The sequence below is a fragment of the Tachypleus tridentatus genome, chromosome 6, assembly GCF_004210375.1.
Source record: "Tachypleus tridentatus isolate NWPU-2018 chromosome 6, ASM421037v1, whole genome shotgun sequence".
Classification (NCBI taxonomy): domain Eukaryota; kingdom Metazoa; phylum Arthropoda; class Merostomata; order Xiphosura; family Limulidae; genus Tachypleus; species Tachypleus tridentatus.
In genome coordinates this window covers 150683774-150708118 of record NC_134830.1, presented here as the reverse complement: position 1 = coordinate 150708118, position 24345 = coordinate 150683774, and the positions used below count along the sequence as shown (strand labels likewise).

The 24345-nt window shown below is 34.0% G+C and overlaps 2 protein-coding genes across 3 annotated transcripts; one reads left to right on the top strand and one right to left on the bottom strand.

Moving 5' to 3' along the window:
- Nucleotides 1-1282: 1282 nt before the first annotated feature.
- On the bottom strand, nt 1283-12244 carry LOC143254036 (uncharacterized). Of its 2 annotated transcripts, none has more exons than XM_076508768.1 (4): nt 12091-12244; nt 10875-10996; nt 2801-3458; nt 1283-2008 (listed from the first exon to the last, which is right to left on the bottom strand). In XM_076508768.1, exons 1-4 carry the CDS (start codon nt 12179-12181, stop codon nt 1896-1898), a joined length of 984 nt encoding a protein of 327 aa, XP_076364883.1. In that variant the 5' UTR covers nt 12182-12244; the 3' UTR covers nt 1283-1895. The 2 variants fall into 2 exon arrangements, with proteins under 2 accessions (XP_076364883.1, XP_076364884.1); XM_076508769.1 differs by having other exon boundaries at nt 11336-12199.
- Nucleotides 12245-15764: 3520 nt separating this feature from the next.
- Nucleotides 15765-21749, top strand: LOC143254034 (SRA stem-loop-interacting RNA-binding protein, mitochondrial-like). Its single transcript, XM_076508766.1, has 4 exons — nt 15765-15974; nt 18476-18534; nt 20374-20481; nt 21064-21749. The coding sequence occupies exons 1-4, from the start codon at nt 15914-15916 to the stop codon at nt 21088-21090; spliced, it is 255 nt and encodes an 84-aa protein (XP_076364881.1). The 5' UTR covers nt 15765-15913; the 3' UTR covers nt 21091-21749.
- Nucleotides 21750-24345: the final 2596 nt, after the last annotated feature.

The following is a 24345-nucleotide window of genomic DNA, read 5'->3' as shown; positions in this document are numbered from 1 at the left end:
AAAATTAAATACAAATATACTCACTCTCTCGTTAAACAAATAAAAACAATAACACACAAAGTTGAGAATAAATAGTGTTTTTATCTTTTCATTTAGTGTTTCGACCCCCAGTGGCTCAGCGGTATGTCTGCGGACTTACGCTAAAAACCGGGTTTCGATACCCGTGGTAGGCAGAGCACAGATAGCCCAATGAGTAGCTTTGTGCTTAATTCAAAACAACCATTTAGTGTTTCCTTTTATCTAGAACCAGAAATAGTTGGTTTGTGAATGGCACACAGAGTTTGTTCGGTTGTTGAATTTTGCACACAGCTACTCCAGAAAAAGGAACATTTACGTAAATAAGCTCTATAAACAAATCGCAGATATTAATTTAAAAAAATATTTTTGAAAATATCAGTAATTTTTATTCACGTCATAATTAAGTTTTCAAAATACACGGTTGTCATGAAACTTGTTTTCGGAATTTTCTATACTTTATTTTTGAAAATACAATAATGCATTTATTATTTTTCACCTAGAACAACCCATCTCTCCCAAACCGATACGTTATTCAAAATGTTTTTGGCTGTTAAGTTATTTACTTCATAATTTTCAAGCAAAGCTACGCGAGACATATTTGCACACAGCCGTTCTTAATTTCAAACTGAAGGACTAGAAGGAAGATAGATAATTAACGGCACTCATTGTCAAAAGTTGATTATCACTCTTACAGCGTGTTTTTTTTTTTCAGCAACACGAAGTGCACCATGATTCTTGGACTCACCAACCTGTGCAAATTAACCACTAGGCCCTCGATCCTTCAGATCAGTCTTATTAAATTGTACGTTTTCTTTACTAAATAAAGTTTACACCGCGATTAATTATGTGACTCAGTTTTCTGGTGTTTTGTGTGTTTTTTTTTTATGTTTCAATTAATTTACTACAATGGTTTTCCAACATGACGTACTTCCACCTTTGTGTACATAAACGAATTTGATCATTTCGTTTTGAATCATTACTTCATAGTGAAACAGCGTCAGTTAACATAGTTTTTGTTGAAACTTTTCCTGTTGCAAACATAAATATCTCATTATATTTAAATTTTTGCTGTATTGACACCCTCCAGTGGTACTGTGGTATATCTTTGGGCTTAACAACAAAAACAAACTAGTATTAACTTCAGTAATTTCATAATTTTTGAATAAATAACGCCAGGTGAACAATGACGTTGCAATTTATAATTAGGCCATCACTTCTCGTTCAGTGAGAATAGCAAAATAAAAATAAACAAGTGATCGTAAAATACTCATGTACAGTTTGTTTTAATCAACAGAAATTGAATGGTACATTGCATCAAATTACACAAGTCTTTAACAAAATTATTAGTTGGACGGAATAGATCTCACGAAACAAGTGACCTTTTGTGTTGTGGTAATACAGATTCAAAAGTATTGCGCGCATCATTCTGTGCCACAAGGAATAAAAACTTTTGCATTGTCTGATCGAGTACACGTATTAGTTGTAATCTTTGGGGACAATAAATCTTGTGAATATAAACACTAAGACTTGGGTTGAGATTTAATGGTTTATTATTATTATAAAGTAACATTATACGTACATAAAAATATAAAACTCATCTTGATGAGCGGTAACGTTTGTTTCCAGTTCATTAACTTCACAGATTTTTTATTCTGTTAGTCATTCAATTTCAACTCTTAGTAGCTTCCATATAAACAAACAATAAGCAGAAACAGTAATTTTTCACAGAAGTCTTTTGAATGAAAATGTACGAATTTATGACGTCAATAAAATAATTGAAATCTGCAGAAGACTGGAACCTCCATCACTGCAGTTCTGGAAACATTTTTCCATCTGAACAGCATGTAAAAAAACAAAACAATATCTTCTTCTTCTAGTCATGTTCTTCTTTTTTTATTTGACTGTGGAGTGTTAGAAGACAAACGTTTCTTTTTTGGCGTTTCAGATATATCTTCCTTAGATGTATGATGTTTGCTAGATTTGGGTGTGGCTGAAAGAATAAATGTTTTAGTTTTAAAGCAGACAAACTGCTGTTTGTGTCACATAATTAGGCTATAACTATGTAGCAGCGTGACAATAGAAATAATAATGTTACAAGTCTTCCTATAGTAAAGATTCATAAAGATATATTTACAAAATATATAAACAACCCAAGTTTGTTTTGTTTACATTGTTTAGTAACAATGGTAATCTGATCTTTATAATTTATGTAAAAATTCAAGATTAGTTAGGATATGCCTTCTTTATGCCATAACAACCTTTATCTATTTAATATTTACACACTGCACTTGTTTATTTATAAACTATTTGTTTCATCATTCTTTATACTTACTTGTAGTATCACTTCTTGCATTGTACTCAATCAAATGATAACACTTCACATACAACTATAAAACTGTTTGTAACTTAACCAACAGAAAGCACATTATATTGAGGCATGAGTTAATTACAAATAGTTTGTCAGGTTACAAAGAAGTGATATGTTTAAAAGTCAAAAGTAACAGTTGTTAACCAAAGTGTTAGATTAGAAGGTTAATGGTCACCAAGGTTATATCCAAAATTTGGCACTTCCGTATCATATACAAGTTAATGACCAACAGTTCTTCATATGACAAAGCACAATGTGCAAGTCAAATATTAAACTATCTTGAAACATGTTTATAACAAAACAGCTCTGGTAAAATTGGGCATTATCTTGCACTTTAGTTATACTTCCAGATGTCAAAAAAAATATATCTTTTTTAACTTGTTTTATTACAACAAAAAAACACTAAATAATTACCTCCTACACTCTCTTCTGATGAAGACACGTCACCTTTACCACTTCCTTTCCCTAATCTGTGACTATCACTTTTGCTACTTTTAGCAGTGCCAGTAGTCTTGGAAGAACTGTTTACACTATCAGATTTAGTTCCCTTAGCACCACCAGGAGTTACACTTTTGGAGCAGCTTTCTTCCGACTCCCTTCTCTTTTTTTTAGCGCTCCCCATCCCCGATCCGTCACTTTTCCTTCCCTTCACAGAATCTCCTTTGGAGCCTTTTGGATTTCCACTCAAATCATTCTTAGAACTTTTCCCACTTTTTGCACTGCTTTCAGTCTTGGAGCTTTCAAGTTTATTTCCCTTGTGAGAGGTTCCAGTTGATTCCCCTTTACCTGGTTTAGCTCCAGAATCTCCTTTAGTGAAATCTCCTCGATTTCCCTTAGAACTGGACGATAGGTCAGTCTTACCCCCTTTAGATGATGTAGGTGTATCTTTACCAGTCTTACCTTCATTTCTTGAAATGCTAGTATCTCCCTTTGATTCTTTCAAAGAAGGTGTGGTAGAACCAGATGAAGAGCTTGTGTCATCTTCTTTGTCCATGAGCAACTCTCCAAAGTCAGATTCAGGAAGAGAAAATTCAATTTCATCATTGGGAAAGGGAAGAATTTCAGATTCGTGCTGAAACAGGATATCATTACAAATAAATATTCACACACAGTAATATTACTCAAAGTTAAATTTCACAGCAGCTTTTTCATTCAGCATAAGTGAAAGACAAATTATATACAAGTATCATAAATTAAAGATGAACAATGTGTGGCATGAACTTATTAAAAAAAAATTTAAATGGACTGGGTACACTTACAATAGATGGATTGGTTACAATTAAAGTAGAAGTCTTGGATTGGATACACTTACAATAGATGGATAGGTTACAATTAAGGAAGAAGTCTTGGATTGGGTACACTTACAATAGATGGATCGGTTACAATTAAAATAGATGTCTTGGATTGATTACAATTAAAGTAGATGTCTTGGATTGGGTGCACTTAAAATAGATGGATTGGATTGGTTACAATTAAAGTAAATGTCTTGAACTGGTTACAATTAAAGTAGATGTCTTGGATTGGATACACGGACAATAGATGGATTGGTTACAATTAAAGTAGAAGTCTTGGATTGGGTACACTTATAATAGATGGTTGGTTGGTCGATTTAGTGTTTTATGGCACAAAGCAGCTGGGCAATCTGCAACAAACATCCAGTAAAAAGTTAAAAGTAAATTTGTTAAAATTCATTAAAGGAAATTAAGGTAAAACAAAATAAAGTTTACATTAAAAACAAAGTTTACATAAAACCAAAGTTTACATCTAGTCTACAACATCATGAGAAAAACTACAACAATTCAAGTTCTAAAGGACTTTCTGTAGCGTAACTGTAATGTATTATAACTCACCAGGAAGACTAACACGTATGTACAAAAACCACCTTCAGTCACCTGAAGTTGGCCTTTCTAGTCCTGGTTCCAAGTTATTTGACTTTATAGCCATTTTCAAAAAGGAAAGTAATAAAAAACGTTTTAAAAGACGTGTAGCAAAATTATTATAAACAGCTTGCCAGGATGACTAACAGGTAGTTCAGACATTAGCGTTAGACACCAGAAGCAGCTAATTTCTAATTTCAAATCGAACTAGATGAACAGTGATTTTTTAAAAGGGAGCCACATTAAAAAAGGTGTAATGTAGAAATTAAAAAACTTAAATAGAATTAAAAAGATTAATAGCCTTTAAAAAACTAAAAACATTACTAAGGTGGACAAGTGTCACCATCACCAACAACACTGTTTAACATTATGGACAAATAAACCTTGGGACAGAACATGCTTAAAATGGTGCCATCGTTGTGAATCATAATGATGACAAGAAATTAAAATGTGACTTATTGTGATCTGAGTGTTACATAAACTACACACTGGTGCATCAGTTACAGATAAAAGAAAACGTGAAGCGATTCCAGGGCCAGTAGAGAACTAAGCGAGTCAGTATAAATAGTGCAGTTTGAGTACTGCTTAGCTTCCATGTGATCCAGGGCAAGAGAAATGGCGTACAGTTCAGCAGTGAACACAGAAGCTGTAGAGGGGATTCTGCTCGCAACCACCGAACTACAACAAACCATCGCAGAGCCCACACAGTTACCTGATTTCGAACCATCTGTACAAACAAGAATGGAAAGATAGTTCAAAAGATGTTAAGCAAATAGCAGACAGTATTTCCAAACATGGATGTGTACTTTTCTCAGATGACATAAAGATAGGTCACAATTGGGGACTGTAAGAAGCCATGGTGGGATGGACTGACCAGTGGATACAGCAATGTTATCCAAGGACAAACCCAATTCATCTAACTGCACCTGGATACGAAGGCCAAAAGGAGCAATGGCAGACCGTCTGATGTGAAAACGCATGGCCCAATGAGGAAGGAAAACACAACTCCAGTTGGGACACTTTGGTAAGGAATGAAGTTTTGAAGCATACAGTAAAAACAGTTGCAAATGGCAAAGGTACAAAGAAGGTTCATGAGACTCTATGTATAAGCTCTGAACTGGGGAAGTGTGGAAAGCTCCAGTGCAGAGCCAAAGTCCTAGATGACGAATGGGGTCCAGCATCCTTAAGGCTGATGGTCTGGCAGAGCCATAGACCAGTGACCCATAGTCGAGTTTCAATTGAATAAAAACACAATATATCTTTAGCATAGAACATCGATCCACTCCCCAAATGGTGATAGAGAGGACATAGAGGATGTTCAGTGCTCTTGTACATTTGACCTGTAGCTGCTTGATGTGTGGTATAAAGGATAGCTTATGGTCAAAGATAAGCCCCAAGAACTTAGTCTGAGTCCACAGGCAGCACAACTTCACCAATACGGAGTTCAGGATCAGGGTGAATACCCCATTGGCAGCAAAAGTAGATGCAAACGGTTTTAGAGAGAGAGAAGGTAAAGCAGTTTGCTGTGGTCCATTTCAGTAAACAATTGAGGGCGTTCTGTAGCTGCTGCTTAATATACCTCATGTTTGACGACTGACATGAGATGTGAAAGTCGTCAACATGTAGTCCGTTTGCAACAATGAGAGGGAGTTCTTCAGTGATGGCATTAATGTTTATACTGAAAAGTGTGAAACTCAAAACACAACCCTGAGGGACTCCAAGTTCCTGTAGAAAAGAACGGGAAAGTGTCGAACCCAAACAAACTTGGAATTTCCTGTCCATTAAAACTTTTAAATAAAAATGTGCAAATAGCCATGTAACCATATATATGGAGGTCTTGCAAAATGCCATACCTCCATGTTGTATCACAAGCCTTCTCAATGTCAAAGAATATTGACACAAGATGTTGTCGTTTGAGAAAGGCTTCTCTGATTGACGTTTCAAGTCGAATCAGGTGGTCCATGGTGGAGCACTCTCATCAGAGCCCACACTGGGTGGGCTAGAGGAGGTTGTTTGATTTGAGGAACCAAACAAGATGAGTATTAACCATCTCTCTGAGGTCTTACAGAGACAGCTCATCAAAGCAACTGGATGGTAATTTGAAGGAATCTTGGGATCCTTCCCAGGCTTGGAGAAGGGCAGAACAATAGCCTGGCACCAGGCATCAGAAAAAACATTCTCCTGCCAGATCCAGTTAAAAACAACCAAAAGGATGGCAAGAGAAGCAGGAGATAGATGGCACAGCATCTCATGGTATATATCATCAGGCCCAAGCAATGTACTGCCAGACTGATGAAGGGCCAGTTTGAATTCCACCAGTGTAAAGGGATGATTATAGTCAAAGTGACAATCAGCTCAAAAGGAAAGAGGTGATTGCTGTACCCAAATCTTGTTGGCCAAGGTGGAAAAAGAGGTTAAAGTGTCAGATACCTGGCAAAAGCTTTCACCTCGAGTATCGGTGATGCTCTGGGTATCAGTTACTTCCTGACCATCAGAGAGTAAGATCGAGAAGGGGACAGAGTGATATTGCTCACTGACCTTTTGAATCTTGTCCCAAATGACTTTGGAACTGGTGGTAGAGGATATGCTGGTTGTGAACTTAATCAAAGATTCCTTCTGGCTTCAACGTCTTACCCATCGAGCATATGCACGGGCCTGCTGGAAAGTGATGCAGTTCGAGAGTGTGGGATATCTACAGAAAGTATCCCAGGCTCATTTTTGAGCCTTCCGTGCCATGTGGCAGGCAGGATTCCACCATGGACAAGGATATAGTGGAAAACGTGTCGAGGTTTTAGGAATACATTGAGCAGCTGCTTCTATAATACAGTCAGTTACTGCTGCCACACAGTTGTCTATTGATGACTTACAGACAATGGCAGGATCAAGTTCTGCAAGAGCAGTGAAAGAGGACCAGTTTGCCTGATCCAGCTTCCACCTGGGCACGCAGGTCAGGTGGCATCGACCATGGCCAGTCTCTCTCAAGATTGTAGGAAAATTATCACTGCCTAGTGGATTATTGTCAACTGTACATGAAAAATGGGAGAATAATGAAAGGGAGCAAACTGAGAGATCAATAGCAGTAAAGGACTGACTAGGCACATGGAAATAAGTAGAAGAACCAGTATTGAAAAGAGAAAGGTTGTGATCAGAGAGCATACGCTCTACAGAGCAACCCCTCCTATCAATACCAGCACTTCCCTAGAGGGGATGATGTCCATTTAAGTCCCCCAGGATGAAAAATGGAGATGTCAACTGTTCAATGAGAACAAAGTTCTGACTGATCATGTGTCTCTCCAGGTGACAGATAGAGAGAACAAACAGTGATGGTATGACCCAAGGAAACACAAATGGCTACAGCCTCCAAGGGTGTGTCAAGTGGCAAAGACAGGGTGGTCACATGCTGATCAATCAAGAGTGCCACCTCTCTATGCACTTGTCCATCACACAGCCTGTCATTTCTGTACAAAGGAAACTGCCGAAAAGGTGACTGTATTAGCAGGTTTCAGAAATGTTTCCTGTAAGGAAAGACATACAGGATAGTAGGAAGCAATCAGTGTTTTGATATCATCCAGATTAGAACGTAAATCTTGACAGTTCTACTGTATCACTGTGACCCATTTTTATTTAATTATAGGCGAATTGGGTGGAGAACCCTTCAGTTTATGACCACATCTTTCTTCCTTACTGTTCTTATTCAAGGAAGGTCTATCAACCTCCATGGATCCTGCCCTGGATCAATTGGGCAGGTCTTTGCTGTTGGAAGGGATTCCAGTAACTGAGGGTGTGAACGAATAGTTGTTTTGCATCTTGGGGTGGGAGAAGAAGATGTATCCCAGGAAATGCCTGTACCCATAACCAAAGAATGTTGTATGATCTTGGGGTTTGTTGGAATGTATGTGAGGGAAAAGATGGATGTTGAAGTTGATTCATCAACTTTTTTAACCACGGAGGTCAAAACACTTTTCATTTGTTTGGAGAACGTTTCTTTTGGAGACACAGAGATATCTGTCTGCACTGTAGTAGTGGAATGAAGTGCAGCAGCATATGTCTGAGATAAGGTGGTGGACAGCAACTTTCGAGCCTCAGGATATGTAATGTTATGAATCGTTTTGAAACACTGCACCTCTTTTTCTTCTAACCATTTAGGGCAAGAACAAGAGTAGCATGAGTGAGAGTCATTGCAATACAATGAGGTTCCATTTCACACTCACAGGCATCATGGTCCCTGCCACCACAACAAGCACACATCAGGAACCATGACATGATGTCTTCAAGTGACAGAACTGCTAACACTGGAAATATCAAAGGGTTTGAAATGTATGGCCGCACTATGCAAATAAGATAAACTGCCTTGATGATGGCAGGCAGATGTGGTGACATAAATGTCAGAATGAGGACATTGGTCGGCACAATAATTCCATCTTTGCGAGTGGAGATACGCCTCACTGCAGAAACTCCTAGGGTGGAGAAACCAACAAGAATCTCTGACTCAGGGATGTTCTTCAAATCCCTCTCAACAATAACTCTCCTTGATGAATTCAAAGTAGCATGAGGTGTAAGCTCTATAGGTATATCCCCAATTGTCTTTGAATGCAACAGGAGTTCACTGTGTTGAGATGTGGATGTATCCACCAAGATGTCACCAGGTCAAAGCTTTTTTACTGACTTTGGAGAGCCAGCAAGTCCCTCTAGTCCATTCTGAATGAAAAAGGGAGACATATGCCCTAAAGGTTTGTCTGAAAATGAATGCAATATAAGAAAATGAGGTACAACAGGTATTACAGATGTAAGGATTGCTGCTCAGAATCTTCAAGACGTGGTCATTTACCTATAGACTGTTTTTTCACTATTTTATTAAGATTTTTAATTGGAGTATCCATAATAAAGAAGGTGAAATTTCAGTGCCCACTGTCCTCACCCACCAAGGAGCCCTATGAGTGGACGCACTACAATGTCAAACAAGGACACTGCAGCAATACCAGGGTTTCGTGAGCACTATACCCAAACACCAGCATCAGATACAATGTCCACAACATCTGTTGAGAACATCCAACACTGGTACTTGGTTGACCCTAGCCCAAGTGGACCAGCTGATTGACCCAAGGGAGCCATACCAAGGCCACCCATCTACAGGAATTCAAGGCTAAAATGGTGTATTACGGTTGGACCCCTCAACCACCAGGATCCTCTCCTCCCCTTCACAGGCTGTTACGCACAGCAAATACATGGATGTATGTTTAGATCCCAGAAGAGATAAACTGAAAGAACAGAACCTTTCCTGGAAGGTCCCCTCACCACATACAGGAATCCACACCAGGGAGTACAACAGATGGATTGGTTACAATTAAAAAAGATGTCTTGGATTGGATACACTTACAATAGATGGATTGGATACACTTACAAAAGATATGTAGCAGTCAAGAATGATGAGGTGAAAACAATGATTTGATTATTTTTTCAATGTGTGGATTTTTCTTTTAATAAAATAAAATAATTTTTTTTTCTTTAAAAAAAAACATCACATTTATCTAAACAAGTTTGGTGTGGATTCATACCATAAACTTCATAAAATGTCTTGAATAAAATAAGCACAGATAAAACCTACAAAGATTAGATAAAGTTAATAACTTGAATTTTAATTTTCACATAAGTACCACTGTAAGAAAATAAAATTATGTCCTCCGTTATAGTAAACTTACTATTTTTGTTGACCGTTCTGTATGTCAATCCTACTATAATTTGTCCTTTAACTCCTCCTAAGGTTTTGTACTTGTGGTTTAATGAATTAAAAATGATTTAGGATGTGTTAGGAAGTTATTTTTGTTTTAAAATGGATAGAATTTACAGTACCAGTACTGAATGAATTTAGATCAGACAGGAGGAGTGTCCACTAGTGGTACTTATGAGATTTCTCTCGTTTCTTCTTTGATTATATGCTTTATACATATAGTCTACATTTGATACTTTTTGTCATTACTGACATATTCAGAACAAACACAAAAACAACAGTTATATTCATTACTAGTAAAACACCTATTCTGTATTTAATTTTCAAATCCAATCAATCACTTGAGGAATTTCTTTTCCATACATTTTGTCACATACTTTTGAAATGCACACTTTTATTAGGTGAGATGTTTTAAACCACAGGTTACTTGTTGCTTTTTTGATAAAAAAATAAAATGTTATTTTGAATAACGAAGCCCAGTGGACAAGAATAATATCATTCTTATGTACTTTTAATCTTTGTGTCGTTATTGGCAGATTTCAGAAAACACTTTCATAAGCTTTTTACTGTGCGTCATCAGTAAACTCTATAAAAGTTGACAGCTCACAGTGGTAGCTGGAAAAGTTCCTCTTAGATTCACTTTTAATCTTACACATAATATTCAATTTACTTTGTTCTCTGTTTATACTTGGAAATGATTTCATTACTGGAGAAATATCATACTTAATCTAATATGAAAAAATAAAGTTAAGAATTTTTCCAAGTATTATTTTAATCTGTCAACAAATTGAATATATATATATGAAGATTATCTGTGTTAGTTAGCATGTAAATGTTCACATACAGAACATTGAGAAAGGTCATATCATGCAGCTGACCTTACCAGAGCTGCCATGTCGTACATTGTATCCAGGTGATCCCATATCTGTTGAGAGGATATTTCCTTATTCACAGAATTGCTAAACTTCTCAAGAATACACATCATCTGGAAAAACCTATTAACACCTAAAAATTGAAATTATTGTTATGATGAATTCCATTTCAATTTATCAACAACTTCACTCTGACAAGTCAAAGCAACTGAAGTTATAGCACAAGTAGAATGTTAAATGTACTTGAAACATTTTTGTTCTATAATGCCTTATGAATCATTAGAATCTCCAATGTAAATATGCACCCAGTTATTTGATCACATTTATTTAATACTGGAGATGTGTTAACTGGGATTTATCATCTTTTTCGAAATTATTTTAAAAAAGATATGAACCACTGATGCAGAGTTTACCTATTTCAAACCTAAAACTAAAAACACTAATATCCATTATTTGATTAATTATAATGTACCTGCTATACAGTCTAAACAAATGTGTGAAGTCTTCCACTTGACAGTTTCTCTGACAAACAATTTGCCTATCTTTTTACATTAGCAAATCACCTACACAATACTATACTATTTTCAAGTGATATTTAAATTCAAAAACTTCAACAGTGTAATGAAAAAATAAATAAACCTATGGCTGAGTGTTTGAAATTCCAATTTAGTGTCACTGATGATATGTTGGAGAGAACACTTTTAAATATAAGGGTGAATAAATATTAATGTATTACAACAATCAATTAATATTACTTATTAACTAATACATATTATCTACCAGAGCCGTGAAGGGCGTTCAACTCATTTTTGTATAGTTATTCAGTCAGAAGAAATGTCGAACATTAAAACTAAATACGTTTTTATATTTAAGTTTCATAACTTAATACTTTAAAATTTTCGAATCTGAGGACATTAAGTCAACGGTATAATTCAAGCAAGACTGCCATACTACTGTTACTAATCCCTCTATAATCCTTAGAATACAGTAATAAGAATAACAGACTACTGTAATACTAGTGCAATTATTAATTACGGTATAGCTAAAACGTTAATCTATAGCAATTTCGTACTGTACAGATAACTGACAACATTGTAAATAGTATAATTTACAGAGTAACCTAATAGACCAAGCCGGTATTAAGTACGGATAATGAACTTGGAACTTATCAAAAATGTAATATTAAACAGTGCACTAAATTGAAGAGTAAATTTAATTTATTCTAACCAACAGGCTTATGGCCTCGCATTGCATGAAAAAGCTGAACTTCTGTGTCAATATTCCAATCAAGCGCTTCCGATTTAACTTTATCCGCCATTTTTAAAAATAAATCATGTTTACGGAACCAATCCAAAATTACCGTTAAAAATAAATAATTTTTAATACTGTTATTCTTATAGCAAAAACTCAGGACCCACGTTTCTTTTATGACGAATTGTGAAATTATGTAACTAGATATGATCACTAAAATATCAGTTTTTAATTGAGTTTTGAGCTTGATGGATAACACGAAAGTATTAATTACGATATTTCAATTAATGGATATAATAATAATATTTTTATGCGAAAAATAAAACTTGATGAAACTTGAATTGCTTATATAACTGTTTAAATACGAAAAATCAAACAAAAACGAATATATCAATTAAAGTAACAAATGTTTATAAATATTTTAAATTTCTTTACATAGAAACCTGATTTTTACCATTATAAGCACTTAGACTTACCACCATTCCAAATGAAAAGGAAAAGACGCACAATAACTTTGGATATGAAATGCATATCAAACATTTCTAAACACATGTGTTTTTATTGTAGAAAACAGTCAGGTCATCTCCTGTATTCACTCAGGGCAATCAAACGCCTGATTTTACCATTGTAAATCAGAAAATTTACCTCTGTTCTACCGAGAGTCTTCTCATATAAACTCTCGAAATATGTAAACTGATCTATTGAGAACAACAAGCATTTATTTTATTTTGTTAAACTACTCTATTAATGCTGGTTAATATTCACACGATGGATAACTGCGGTATAACTACTAATCCAAGAAGTAAATGACACAATCACATAAATATTTTATAAAGTTATCCGATTTAAACATAATGTTCACATAGGGCCCGGCATGGCCAAGCATGTTAAGGCGTGCGACTCGTAATCTGAGAGTCGCGGATTCACATCCCCGTCGCGTCAAACATGCTCGCCCTTTCAGCCGTGGGGGCGTTATAATTGACGGTCAATCCCACTATTCGTTGGTAAAAGAGTAGCCCAAGAGTTGGCGGTGGGTGGTGATGACTAGCTGCCTTCCCTCTAGTCTTACACTGCTAAATTAGGGACGGCTAGCACAGATAGCCATTGAGTAGCTTTGTGCGAAATTCATAAAACAAACAAACATATGTTCACAAAAAAGTATATAGTGACTCAAATCAGTATTAGAAAACATCTTTGAAGATTAAAATTCAGAAGCCACTCACTAATTTCTTGAACATAATACATTTTCTTCTAGAAAAACAATTACGTAAAATAAAACATTTTAGCAAATTGTACAGTCATCAGAAATTAAGCAAATTTTTGATCTACAGTTTTACAATACATTAATATTAGACCTACTACATTTTCAAACACTGTATTCATAATTTTAGTCCATTTGGGATTTTTAATATTTAGAAGAGTGTATAATAATAGTAATACAGCCACATTATATTTGTCATGTTCAATGCCAACGACGCGTTTAACTCAATCCAGAGCGCTTCAGGCTGGTGGCCCAGCATGGCCAGGTGATTAAAGCACTCGACTTCTTATCCGAGGTGCACGGGTTCGAATTCCCGTCACACCACACAGGTTCATCCTTTCACTCGTGAGGGCGTCATAATATACTAGTCAATCCCACTTTTCGATGGTAAGAGAGTAGCCCACGAGTTGGCAGTGGGTGGTGATGACTAGCCGCCTTTCTTCTAGTCTCATTCTGCTAAACTTATCTAGTTTTGCGCGAAATTTAAAACAAACCACTTTTCAGGCTGGCAAATAAACAACACACACAACAGAAGTCAAAACACGATTTTTAAAAGCCATTTGATGCAAAAACAGATTTGATATAAATTTTAAATATAATACATACTTTTTATTATATTATTAATATGCTGAAAAAACAGTAAATAAGCCAAAATTATTCGTCTGCAAATGGTAATATTTTACTTTTTGAAGCCCCTCGGTGACTTCTTGGTGATCTAAGAAGTTATCAGGCTAGAAACTGGCTTGCGATATCCGCAATGGACAGGCCTGGCACGGGTAGGTGGTTAAGGCACTCGACTCGTAATCTGAGGGTCGCGGTTTCGAATCCCCGTCACACCAAACAAGCTCGCCCTTTCAGCCGTGGGGGCGTGATAATGTTACGATCAATTCCCCTGTTCGTTAGTAAAAGAGTAGCCTAAAATTAAGGATGGCTAGCGCAGAGAGTCCTGTAGCTTTGCGCAAAATTCAAAACAAAAACAAAACAAACCACAATGGACACAGTAGGAATAGCCAACAATGTAATTTTGCGCTTATCAACAAACGAAATACCACCTGAGTACTAAACTTATAACCATCTCTAATAAAACCGAATATGGCTGCTAAGCATTGAAAACGTTTATACTGCTCCAAACTTTACCTCTTATATCGTTTACTGATAACTTTGATTAAACTGGATTAGGAATACATGCACACGTTGCATAAGTAATTCATTTTATAAAAGTGGGTAATAACCCACAATTTAAGGACGACACCTGATTTGGTTAAAAGACCTTTCAATGTCCTTAAAGACGAAGAAGTACAAAAACTGTACTGACAACAACTATTCGTTAGTTAGGTATCTGTAGTTAATAATAATAGCTAAATCTGTTGTTTGCGAATTGTGATCAAGTTTAAAATATTTTCAAGAAAGTAATAACGTGAGAAGCATGTTCGCAAGGAAGTATGCACTTGAAATAATATATATATGTATATTTAATAATCTATTTGCATTTAAAAAAAACACACGGTTATAAAACTTCAGGATTTGATTTCTCACGGTGGACGGAGTGCAAATAGCTTGTTGTATGCCATTGCTTATGAAAATGCCCATCACGGCCAGAGGGGTTAAGGCGTTCGACTCGTAACCTGAGGGTCGCGGGTTCAAATCCCGGTCGCACCAAACATGCTCGCCCGTGGGGACGTTAAAATGTTACGGTTAATCCCACTATTCGGATTAGTAAAAGAGTAGCCCAAGAGTTGGCGGTGGGTAGTGATGACTAGCTGCCTTCCCTCTAGTCTTACGCTGCTAAATTAGGGACGGCTAGGGCAGATAGTCCTCGAGTAGCTTTGCGTGAAATTCAAAAACAAATAAAGAAAAGAAACTTATGAAAACAATAGTTATTCTATAAGATATAATTTTATTACATAATTAAAAATATATTGAATAATTCCCGTAAAAAATTATTGCTTTTTTGGTACTGTAGAGTAATATATTACTACATTTGTAAATATTTATACCATAAATATTGGTGATTGTAATATCTACACTTTTTATTTACATTGTGATGCTAGAAGCCTTAAGCTAATGAACAGACCGTTTTGCTGTTGTTGTTTTTTTAAACTCAGAACTATGTTAATATCTCCAAGAATCGTTTTAAGTTGGAAGACTCGGTTATAATATTCACTTTGCTTCTAGGTATACGAAATAATCAATTATAATATGTTTATTCAATTCGTTTTAAAAACATTTCGCCAAGATTTTAAAACTCCTTTGTTAAAAATGGCGATCCTTCCTTACCTCTGATGTATTTGATAGTATTTTTAATTTGGAAAATATAATGAATGTACAATGAAAGAAAACTTAATATATATCTATGAAATTAATCAAAAATAATATTTCGAAACAGATTTGTTAGGTGGCGCGTGTTGCTACGAGGTTTTTCGACATTAATTATATAACCGGAATTCGTGGTATAAACTGCAATTAGTATTTATTTTATCCAGGTAGTTCTATTTTAATTATATTCTGTGCAAATATTATTGATTTTAATTAAAGGATATGGCTTCACGCTCCATTCAACGAATATTTGTTGGGAACCTTCCTTGGACAGTCAGCAGACGTATGTAGATAGTTTATACTCTTTTATTTACATTTATCAGTACTATATTCAACAACTTTCACAAGTTATCTAGTAAAATGTTGGGCTAATTTTTACAAGATATCTGTCGTATATTAATAAACAGAAACTAATGTTTCATGTACAAAATAATACGTACCATCAGCTGGGTCATGCTTTATAATTTTATAGACATCTTTGTTGATAATTGACAAATAAAACGTGTTTACCTTTGACCATTGTTGGTTACATGATAACAGATCAAACAGAAACAAATTACAAGACTATACTGTTACCAGTAGTGCTATCAGTGTAAATGTGACACTACACTGAGTGAGTGTTAAAATTTCCAATACTCCCTAAATAACTGTAACATTAGTGTCAACTCTTACACACCAGATTTACATCAACAGTATGTGTGTCAACGTAGAATAGTCCAATCACCCGTGCAGGAATTATGCACTGAAAGTTTAAACATTATTGGAACAAAAGTTGATAACTGTGTGTTAAAATGGAAATAATTCATGTAAAGTTTCATATCATTACTGATTTCACATTAGGTTAGTAATACACATAGTGTGTTGAGGTTCAGCTTAGTTCTAAAAGGTAAAAGTTCAGCACATAATTTAATTCTAATATTTTAATATAAGAAGTTAAAAGTTATCTAATGTTTTGAAATGTTTTTCTCATGTGACCCTCAGAAGCCAAGGGGTGTCTTTACTCTACAATTTGTTGAATATTAAAAGTAAATTGAATTGAGAAACTCCCCAATGGGGTTGTTTTGGACGTATCTTTCGAAACAGCTTCAATACATGTTTTCATTTGTTAATTGATAAATATTTAAGTGAAATACAGTATCCTCAAGACTCCATACTAGTTATGACTAAGGTCTATCCACTGGGTGTAAATTCAATATATATCAATAAATCCACATTCTCAGCATCATCAAATCATTACTTATCATTTGTGAATTTTTTTTGGTTCTTCTACCACTTTTTATGTTTATCTTTCAACTTGGATACAAATGATTTCACCTGTGATTTGGTAGAGAAGGTAGAAGCACCACAGTAGTCAGTAGTGGGAGAATTTGACAGGAACACTTTGAAAGTAGCAACAGACATGCTATTGTACTTGGCTTGCTGCATAATATCTACCAACATGGTTCTAAGTGCCTTTTTCTGCCATTTGGAGACTTCCATGTTTCTGATGCTTAGCCATTAAGCTCATGAAGCACTAATGGATTTCAGCCACCACTTCAAATCACTTTTTGCAGCCTTTATGCTAAAATATTGTAGGAAATGCATTCTTTAAAACCAATAAACATGTCCAAAATTTTTTCAGTTCAAATTAAGAAAAACTAATTTGGATGGTGTATTTTTTGGTTTTTTAACAAACATCTCCCACTGTCTCATGAGGGGGGGCGTATTAAATTATAATCAGATGTCACCAATTTTTGCTTGTTGCTAGATGTGTGTGAAAAATAAACCCTTGTAACTGAAAATTCAATACATGAACATATTTTAATATAACTTACACAAATGTTTTCTAAAGATTAGTCAGAAATAATAGAGTATAAACTTAATTGCTGCTAGCTAGTTATCCCCCTGTGATCACCAAGTTACCTCCCTGTGATCATTGGTTTGGAATTAGGGATGGTGCAATGCTACCTAGCCTCTGACTAACATACTGGGGTGATACTCTGCAGTTTGATGGGGAAGAGCTTGTGCTTTGGTATATGCCAAGCACCCTAAGGATGTAAATAGATAAATAATAAGCAAGGAGTAACAAGTCTGCCCTTGTTATCACATACATTTTAGGTGCTGTAAAGTCATGTAGGGTTAAAAATCATAATACCAGAAAAACAGGTGGATTGACAGTTTCTTGTTTGCTGAGTATATTTAAGTTTGATTACATGAGAAACACGTGCTAGTGACTTATTGAGATTTTTTTTTAATATACTAACTCTAATTTCCACAAAATGTTTAATAATGTCCATATATCGTCTTCATACAGAGAACATTTCAAAACTTTGCCATTCAAAAACACTTTTTATCTGTTATACTTGTAAAAATATTTTTTGGGTTTTTGGAGCTAGATGATTTGTGATCAGTTTATTGTTTGATTTATCAATCAATTATATTCAATTAAACAATTTGTTTCACATGAGGTTTGTGTGACTTAAATAGAAATAATTTATATTAATTGATAATATTCTTGAATCACAAGACTAAGCAGTCAAACAGAACAATTCTGAATTAATAAAAAATAATAATGAAAGACCATAATGACAGATTACTTAAACAGTTAAAATAAACTGCAAGAAGTGGAAACATTGATTTTAATTAATCAAATACTTTATAAGACACTTTGTCAATGCAGTTGATCTTACGGACAACCAAGTAGTTGAATTAATTGTCCAATTGTCGACTTGAGTAACTGACAGATTTGACAAAGTTACAAATAGTTATTCATTGTCTATAATACTTTATCTTATTTCCTCACAGGTGAACTTAGAGAATACTTTTCTCAGTTTGGATATGTTACTTCAGCTCTTGTTGTTTTTGTAAGTAAAGTTTGTTTTCATTTTGTTACAACACCATACATGAATCTATGAGCAGAATATGGTTGTTTGTGTGTGTAAGTTTTTCACTCTTACTTTTGGTATTTGTGTTTTTATTTCCTTTGTATCAGTTGTTCAGGATATCTGCTGTTAAAGAAAGTGTTAGTGTTGTGTTTTTTTCATTTGTTTTAGCATCTTCTATATTACAAATCATCTTTACACTGGAGACTATACATTCTAAAATATCTGTCTTTAGTGTCAGGGTGGTTTTACTTATTGTGGACCTGTTTAGCAGTATCTGTGTTTTTCATTAATGTGTTTTGATGACAGCATATCTAGGAATAGGAAATTATCTTCTATTTGTATTATGAATTATATCACTACATACTGTCTGTTCAGGGTGGTTCACGAACTTTAAAACCTTGTCTATAGTGTGTACCCATCTTTGGAAAGCAATATGTGAAATCCTTGATCAAGAGAGTGGCTGTTATGATGGCATTTTTCTTTCAAATGGACAGCTATAAATGAGAGCTACTTCGTTAGATTACAGAATCTGTTTTCTCATTGAAACTCAGTTAAATTGTGAAAAAAGATCAAAAGATGAATAGAAGAGTGAGGACAGTAGTAATATGTGGATGAACATATTACATGAACTTTGCCATCAGAAGCAGACATCTGCCTGAGATAATATAACATTATAAGTTTATAATTTATTTGTGTATGTGTTATATGAATAATAGTTATTAATTTTTACCCTAAAAATCTGGTTTATAAATGACTTGAATAAGATAATACAATTCACTTCTTTAATTTGATTGTAAGTGAAAATTGATAAGTACTGGAAAAATTTATTACTAAATAAAAACAACAACTATTTAGGGCTGTCTCCTGAACTTGATAAAAATAGAAGCAAGAAAGATAGTGATGAAAGTGGACATGGAGAATAAAGTCTCTACATTATTAACACGTTTTCCATTGGAATCTCAGATTTCATCATTATAACTTTCTTTTAGTTAACTTAAGAATACTACTTTTATATGAGGGTCGCGGGTTCGCATCCGAGTCGCCGTGGGGGCGTTATAATGTGACAGTCAATCCCACTTTTTGTTGGTAAAAGAGTAGCCCAAAGTTGGCGGTGGGTGGTGATGACTAGCTGCCTTCCCTCTAGTCTTACACTACTAAATTAGGGACGACTAGCACAGATATCCCTCGAGTAGCTTTGTGCGAATTTCAAAACAAACAAACAAAACTATTTTTATAACTATCTTATAATAGAGTAACATTTTAAATGGGAATTCTGGTTTTGTTCGTTTTGCCAGTGAAAACCTGTTCTTGTTGCAAGTGTTAATTAAAATTATGTTCTGTGATTAAAAAACAAAACTTGTTTCTTGCACATACTGTATTTTTCTAACTTTATGAATACTGACTACCCAAAGTGTGAAATTATATGTGGATTTTTGTTTATGGTGTTATTCATTAGATGGCGCTACTTTCTTAGTATTTTGTGGTATATGCTCCTGCTTTCACATTATAGTGAAACTAGTTTTCTTTATTATTGTCTGAACTTAAATAAATTAAAACTTTTTTAAAGTGTTCTAAAACTGACAGTTACCTCGAACAATACTTTTTGTACTCTACCTGCTGATATATTATAGTTTAAATCAACTGATAGATGTGTTTGTTGTCTTAGTGAACTTTGATTTTCACTAGATAAACTTTGTTGTTTACTATATGACCATAATAATTACTGTGTGAAAGATATTAAAATTCAGCATCCTGAAAGCTTGTGTAATTTTTGAACAGTAACAAAGTTTTTCCTTTTTTCTTTGAAATCTTTCTCAGAACAAAGAAACAGGAATGTCCCGTGGTTATGGGTTTGTTAACTTTGCCAAAAGAGAAGGCTATATTAATGCCACTAAGCAGAACGACCACGTATTAGATGGCGCTGTGGTAAAGATGAATTATTATTTTTAAATAAGTTTTGAAAAATCAACAGTTTATTTTAATATAATCAAGTTTTAATATACAAATAAATTATGTGTAATAAATACAACAAAGCTAAAAGAAATTTATCTGTCCAGTTTTTGAACCAACTGGACTGTAATTTGTGTGCTTTACGTTTTCTAATGTAATCAAGAAAAAATAATGTTAGTGAATGTTTGACAATTAATCTTGTGCTTTCTTTTTAGCCATAAAATATCTAACTTTTCTTCTAAACTTTGTCTTATTTAACATGTTACAGTGTTAGTTAACTCTATTAGTAATAGCCTTAAACACCAGCAAAATAAACAACTGTTTGGGTCTTCACTGCAGTGAGTTTAAACCAACATTTAAATCCAAAGTGTTTTCAGTACTTGTGTTTCTCACAAAAATAAAATGTATGATAGGCAATCCATAACTACTGTCTGAACTATTTTTTCTTATATCTTATCTATTTGTAAAATATGAAACTACTTGTGCCTAATTATGTAAATATTTCTTTCACCACACCAAAAGAAGCTATTTTTTATAGTGAGTCTGTTTTCTTTACAGATTCGAGTTCAACCTTCTAATAACTGACATCAAAAAGAAAAGAAACAAAAAGTCCACTCTGCATGTAATATAGGCTAGAAATAAACTGAAGCTGTTTATCTTATGTTTTTAACACGTGATAATTACCAAACTAGTGTTCTTTTTAAAGCATTTAACATGAAATTTCCTGCTTATTTCAGCTAAAGAAAAATTTCATTTGAAGGTATCTTAAACCAGGTAGATATCTTGAGAGTTTAGGGTTATAAAGTGTTAAAACGTGTGTTTATTTGTACTGTCGTGAATACTAAAGCTGGTACAGATAACAGCTTATGTAGCGTTCATTTAGTTTTATGTTCATTATCAACACTTTAGAAAACATGAACACATGTAGTTCTTATTGAATTAATGGTGCTGTATGTGTGAATCAGAAGTGTTTTAAATTGTTATTAAAAGAACTGATCAGTTTGTATAAAAAAATGTTTAACACCAAAATAACTGTAACTGGAAGTAAGTTTACATTATTCATTTCTTCACTGTGGATGATAATGATGGAATTCTAGTGTTAATAACAAAAATTTGTGGAAAACGTATTCATTGTACTTACAAGGTTCTTTTTGGGTTTAAAAACTGAGAAGAGATGTATATCAAGCTTTAAAACAAGTGTTAAGAATGTGATGAAGCAGCTTCAATAAAGTTGTTGATGAATATTTTGAATTTTGTCTTATTTCTTATAAAAAGTTCAAAAACTGAAAGTTAGCTCTTCAGATGGACAGCCCAGTAAACAATGTCTGTACATTGTGATAGACAAAAGACAGATATGAAATGATATTTTATGTGATTTCAGATTCCTTATGCTAAACCTAAGAAACGTGTTTTAACAAATAGGTAGATACTTATGTTTGTTTGGATTCATTCCTTTGCCAGCTTTAGTAACCATAACATAAAAATAGAATTATTTGGTTTTGAACTGTTAATACCAATATATAAAACAGTTGTCCAGCTTTGAACTGTTAATACCATTATATAAAACAGTTGTCTAGCTTTGAACTGTTAATACCAACATATAAAACAGTTGTCTAGCTTTGAAATGTTAATACCAATATATAAAACAGTTGTCTAGCTTTGAACTGTTAATAACATTATATAAAACAGTTGTCTAGCTTTGAACTGTTAATACCATTATGTAAAACAGTTGTCTAGCTTTGAACTGTTAATACCATTATATAAAACAGTTGTCTAGCTTTGAAATGTTAATACCAGTATATAAAACAGTCGTTTAGCTTTGAAATGTTAATACCAATATATAAAACAGTTGTCTGGCTTTGAACTGTTAATACCAATATATAAAACAGTCGTTTAGCTTTGAACTGTTAATACCAGTATATAAAACAGTCGTTTAGCTTTGAACTGTTAATACCAGTATATAAAACAGTCGTTTAGCTTTGAACTGTTAATACCAATATATAAAACAGTTGTCTAGCTTTGAACTGTTAATACCATTATATAAAACAGTTGTCTAGCTTTGAACTGTTAATACCAACATATAAAACAGTTGTCTAGCTTTGAAATATTAATACCAATATATAAAACAGTTGTCTAGCTTTGAACTGTTAATAACATTATATAAAACAGTTGTCTAGCTTTGAACTGTTAATAACATTATATAAAACAGTTGTCTAGCTTTGAACTGTTAATACCATTATGTAAAACAGTTGTCTAGCTTTGAACTGTTAATACCATTATATAAAACAGTTGTCTAGCTTTGAAATGTTAATACCAGTATATAAAACAGTCGTTTAGCTTTGAAATGTTAATACCAATATATAAAACAGTTGTCTGGCTTTGAACTGTTAATACCAGTATATAAAACAGTCGTTTAGCTTTGAACTGTTAATACCAGTATATAAAACAGTCGTTTAGCTTTGAGTCGTCGTCTAGCTTTGAACTGTTAATACCAATATATTGTTTAAACTGTTAATACTCAGTCGTCTAGCTTTGAACTGTTAATACCATTATATAAAACAGTTGTCTAGCTTTGAATTGTTGATACCAACATATAAAACAGTTGTCTAGCTTTGAATTGTTAATACCAACATATAAAACAGTTGTCTAGCTTTGAACTGTTAATACCAATATATAAAACAGTTGTCTAGCTTTGAACTGTTAATACCAATATATAAAACAGTTGTCTGGCTTTGAACTGTTAATACCAATATATAAAACAGTTGTCTAGCTTTGAAATGTTAATAACAATATATAAAACAGTTGTCTAGCTTTGAACTGTTAATACCATTATATAAAACAGTTGTCTAGCTTTGAACTGTTAATACCAATATATAAAACAGTCATATAGCTTTGTACTGTTAATACCAGTATATAAAACAGTCCTCTTGCTTTAAACTGTTAATACCAATATATAAAACAGTTGTCTGGCTTTGAACTGTTAATACTAATATATAAAACAGTTGTCTAGCTTTGAACTGTTAATACCAATATATAAAACAGGTGTCTAGCTTTGAACTGTTAATACCAATATATAAAACAGTTGTTTAGCTTTGAACTGTTAATACCAGTATATTGGGCCCACTGGCTTGGCTTAGGTGGTTATGGTGTTCAACTAGTAATCTGAGGGTCATGGGTTCAACTCCCATCACACTGAACATTCGTCCCCCTTCTGTTGTGGGGATATTATAATGTGATGGTCAATCCCATTTTTCATTGATAAAAGAGTAGCCTAGGATTTAGGTGCCTATGAGTAGTCAGGATCTGAAATTATTCCCACAAATCAGTTACTAACATTAATGTTAGAATTTAAATTAGGGACAGCTGGTGCAGATAGCTCTCGTGTAGCTTTATGAGAAATTCAAAACAAACCATTATATTGAAATAGTTATCTGGCTTTGAGATGTTAATACCAGTATGTAAAACAGTGTTTTTTATCCATTACGTTGGAAAAAGAATAATGGTGCATGATAGATTTCCATGGTAGGTAACTGTACAAGTTTCTGATAAACATGAAGATGTTCATTACATCGATTGTTCGTACAACCTGATAGCATCAACCGTCCACAGTTCCCGCATTCTTCGGCTGGAAATTAGAAAGGTTTTAAAATTTAGACAATGAGTTAACCCTATAATATCAGTGAAGTTTAAAGAACACATAATTTAGTAATCAAACAGGCTGTTTTAATGTGTGCAGGCTTAAGAACATGGTCTCCACAGTTATGATTTCTATGCCTTTTTCAAGCTGCCAAAGAATGATTATCATTGTATATTTGTCATAAGACATTAATATTGGGCCTA

Coding starts and splice junctions, on each gene's coding strand:
- LOC143254036 (XM_076508768.1), bottom strand. CDS start 12,181: ATGGCGGATAAAGTTAAATCGGAAGCGCTTGATTGGAATATTGACACA. Junction 3,459..10,874: donor TGTACGACATGGCAGCTCTG/GTAAGGTCAGCT, acceptor ATCCTGTTTCAG/CACGAATCTGAAATTCTTCC. Junction 2,009..2,800: donor ATCAGAAGAGAGTGTAGGAG/GTAATTATTTAG, acceptor TTATTCTTTCAG/CCACACCCAAATCTAGCAAA.
- LOC143254034 (XM_076508766.1), top strand. CDS start 15,914: ATGGCTTCACGCTCCATTCAACGAATATTTGTTGGGAACCTTCCTTGG. Junction 15,975..18,475: donor TCCTTGGACAGTCAGCAGAC/GTATGTAGATAG, acceptor ATTTCCTCACAG/GTGAACTTAGAGAATACTTT. Junction 20,482..21,063: donor ACGTATTAGATGGCGCTGTG/GTAAAGATGAAT, acceptor TTTTCTTTACAG/ATTCGAGTTCAACCTTCTAA.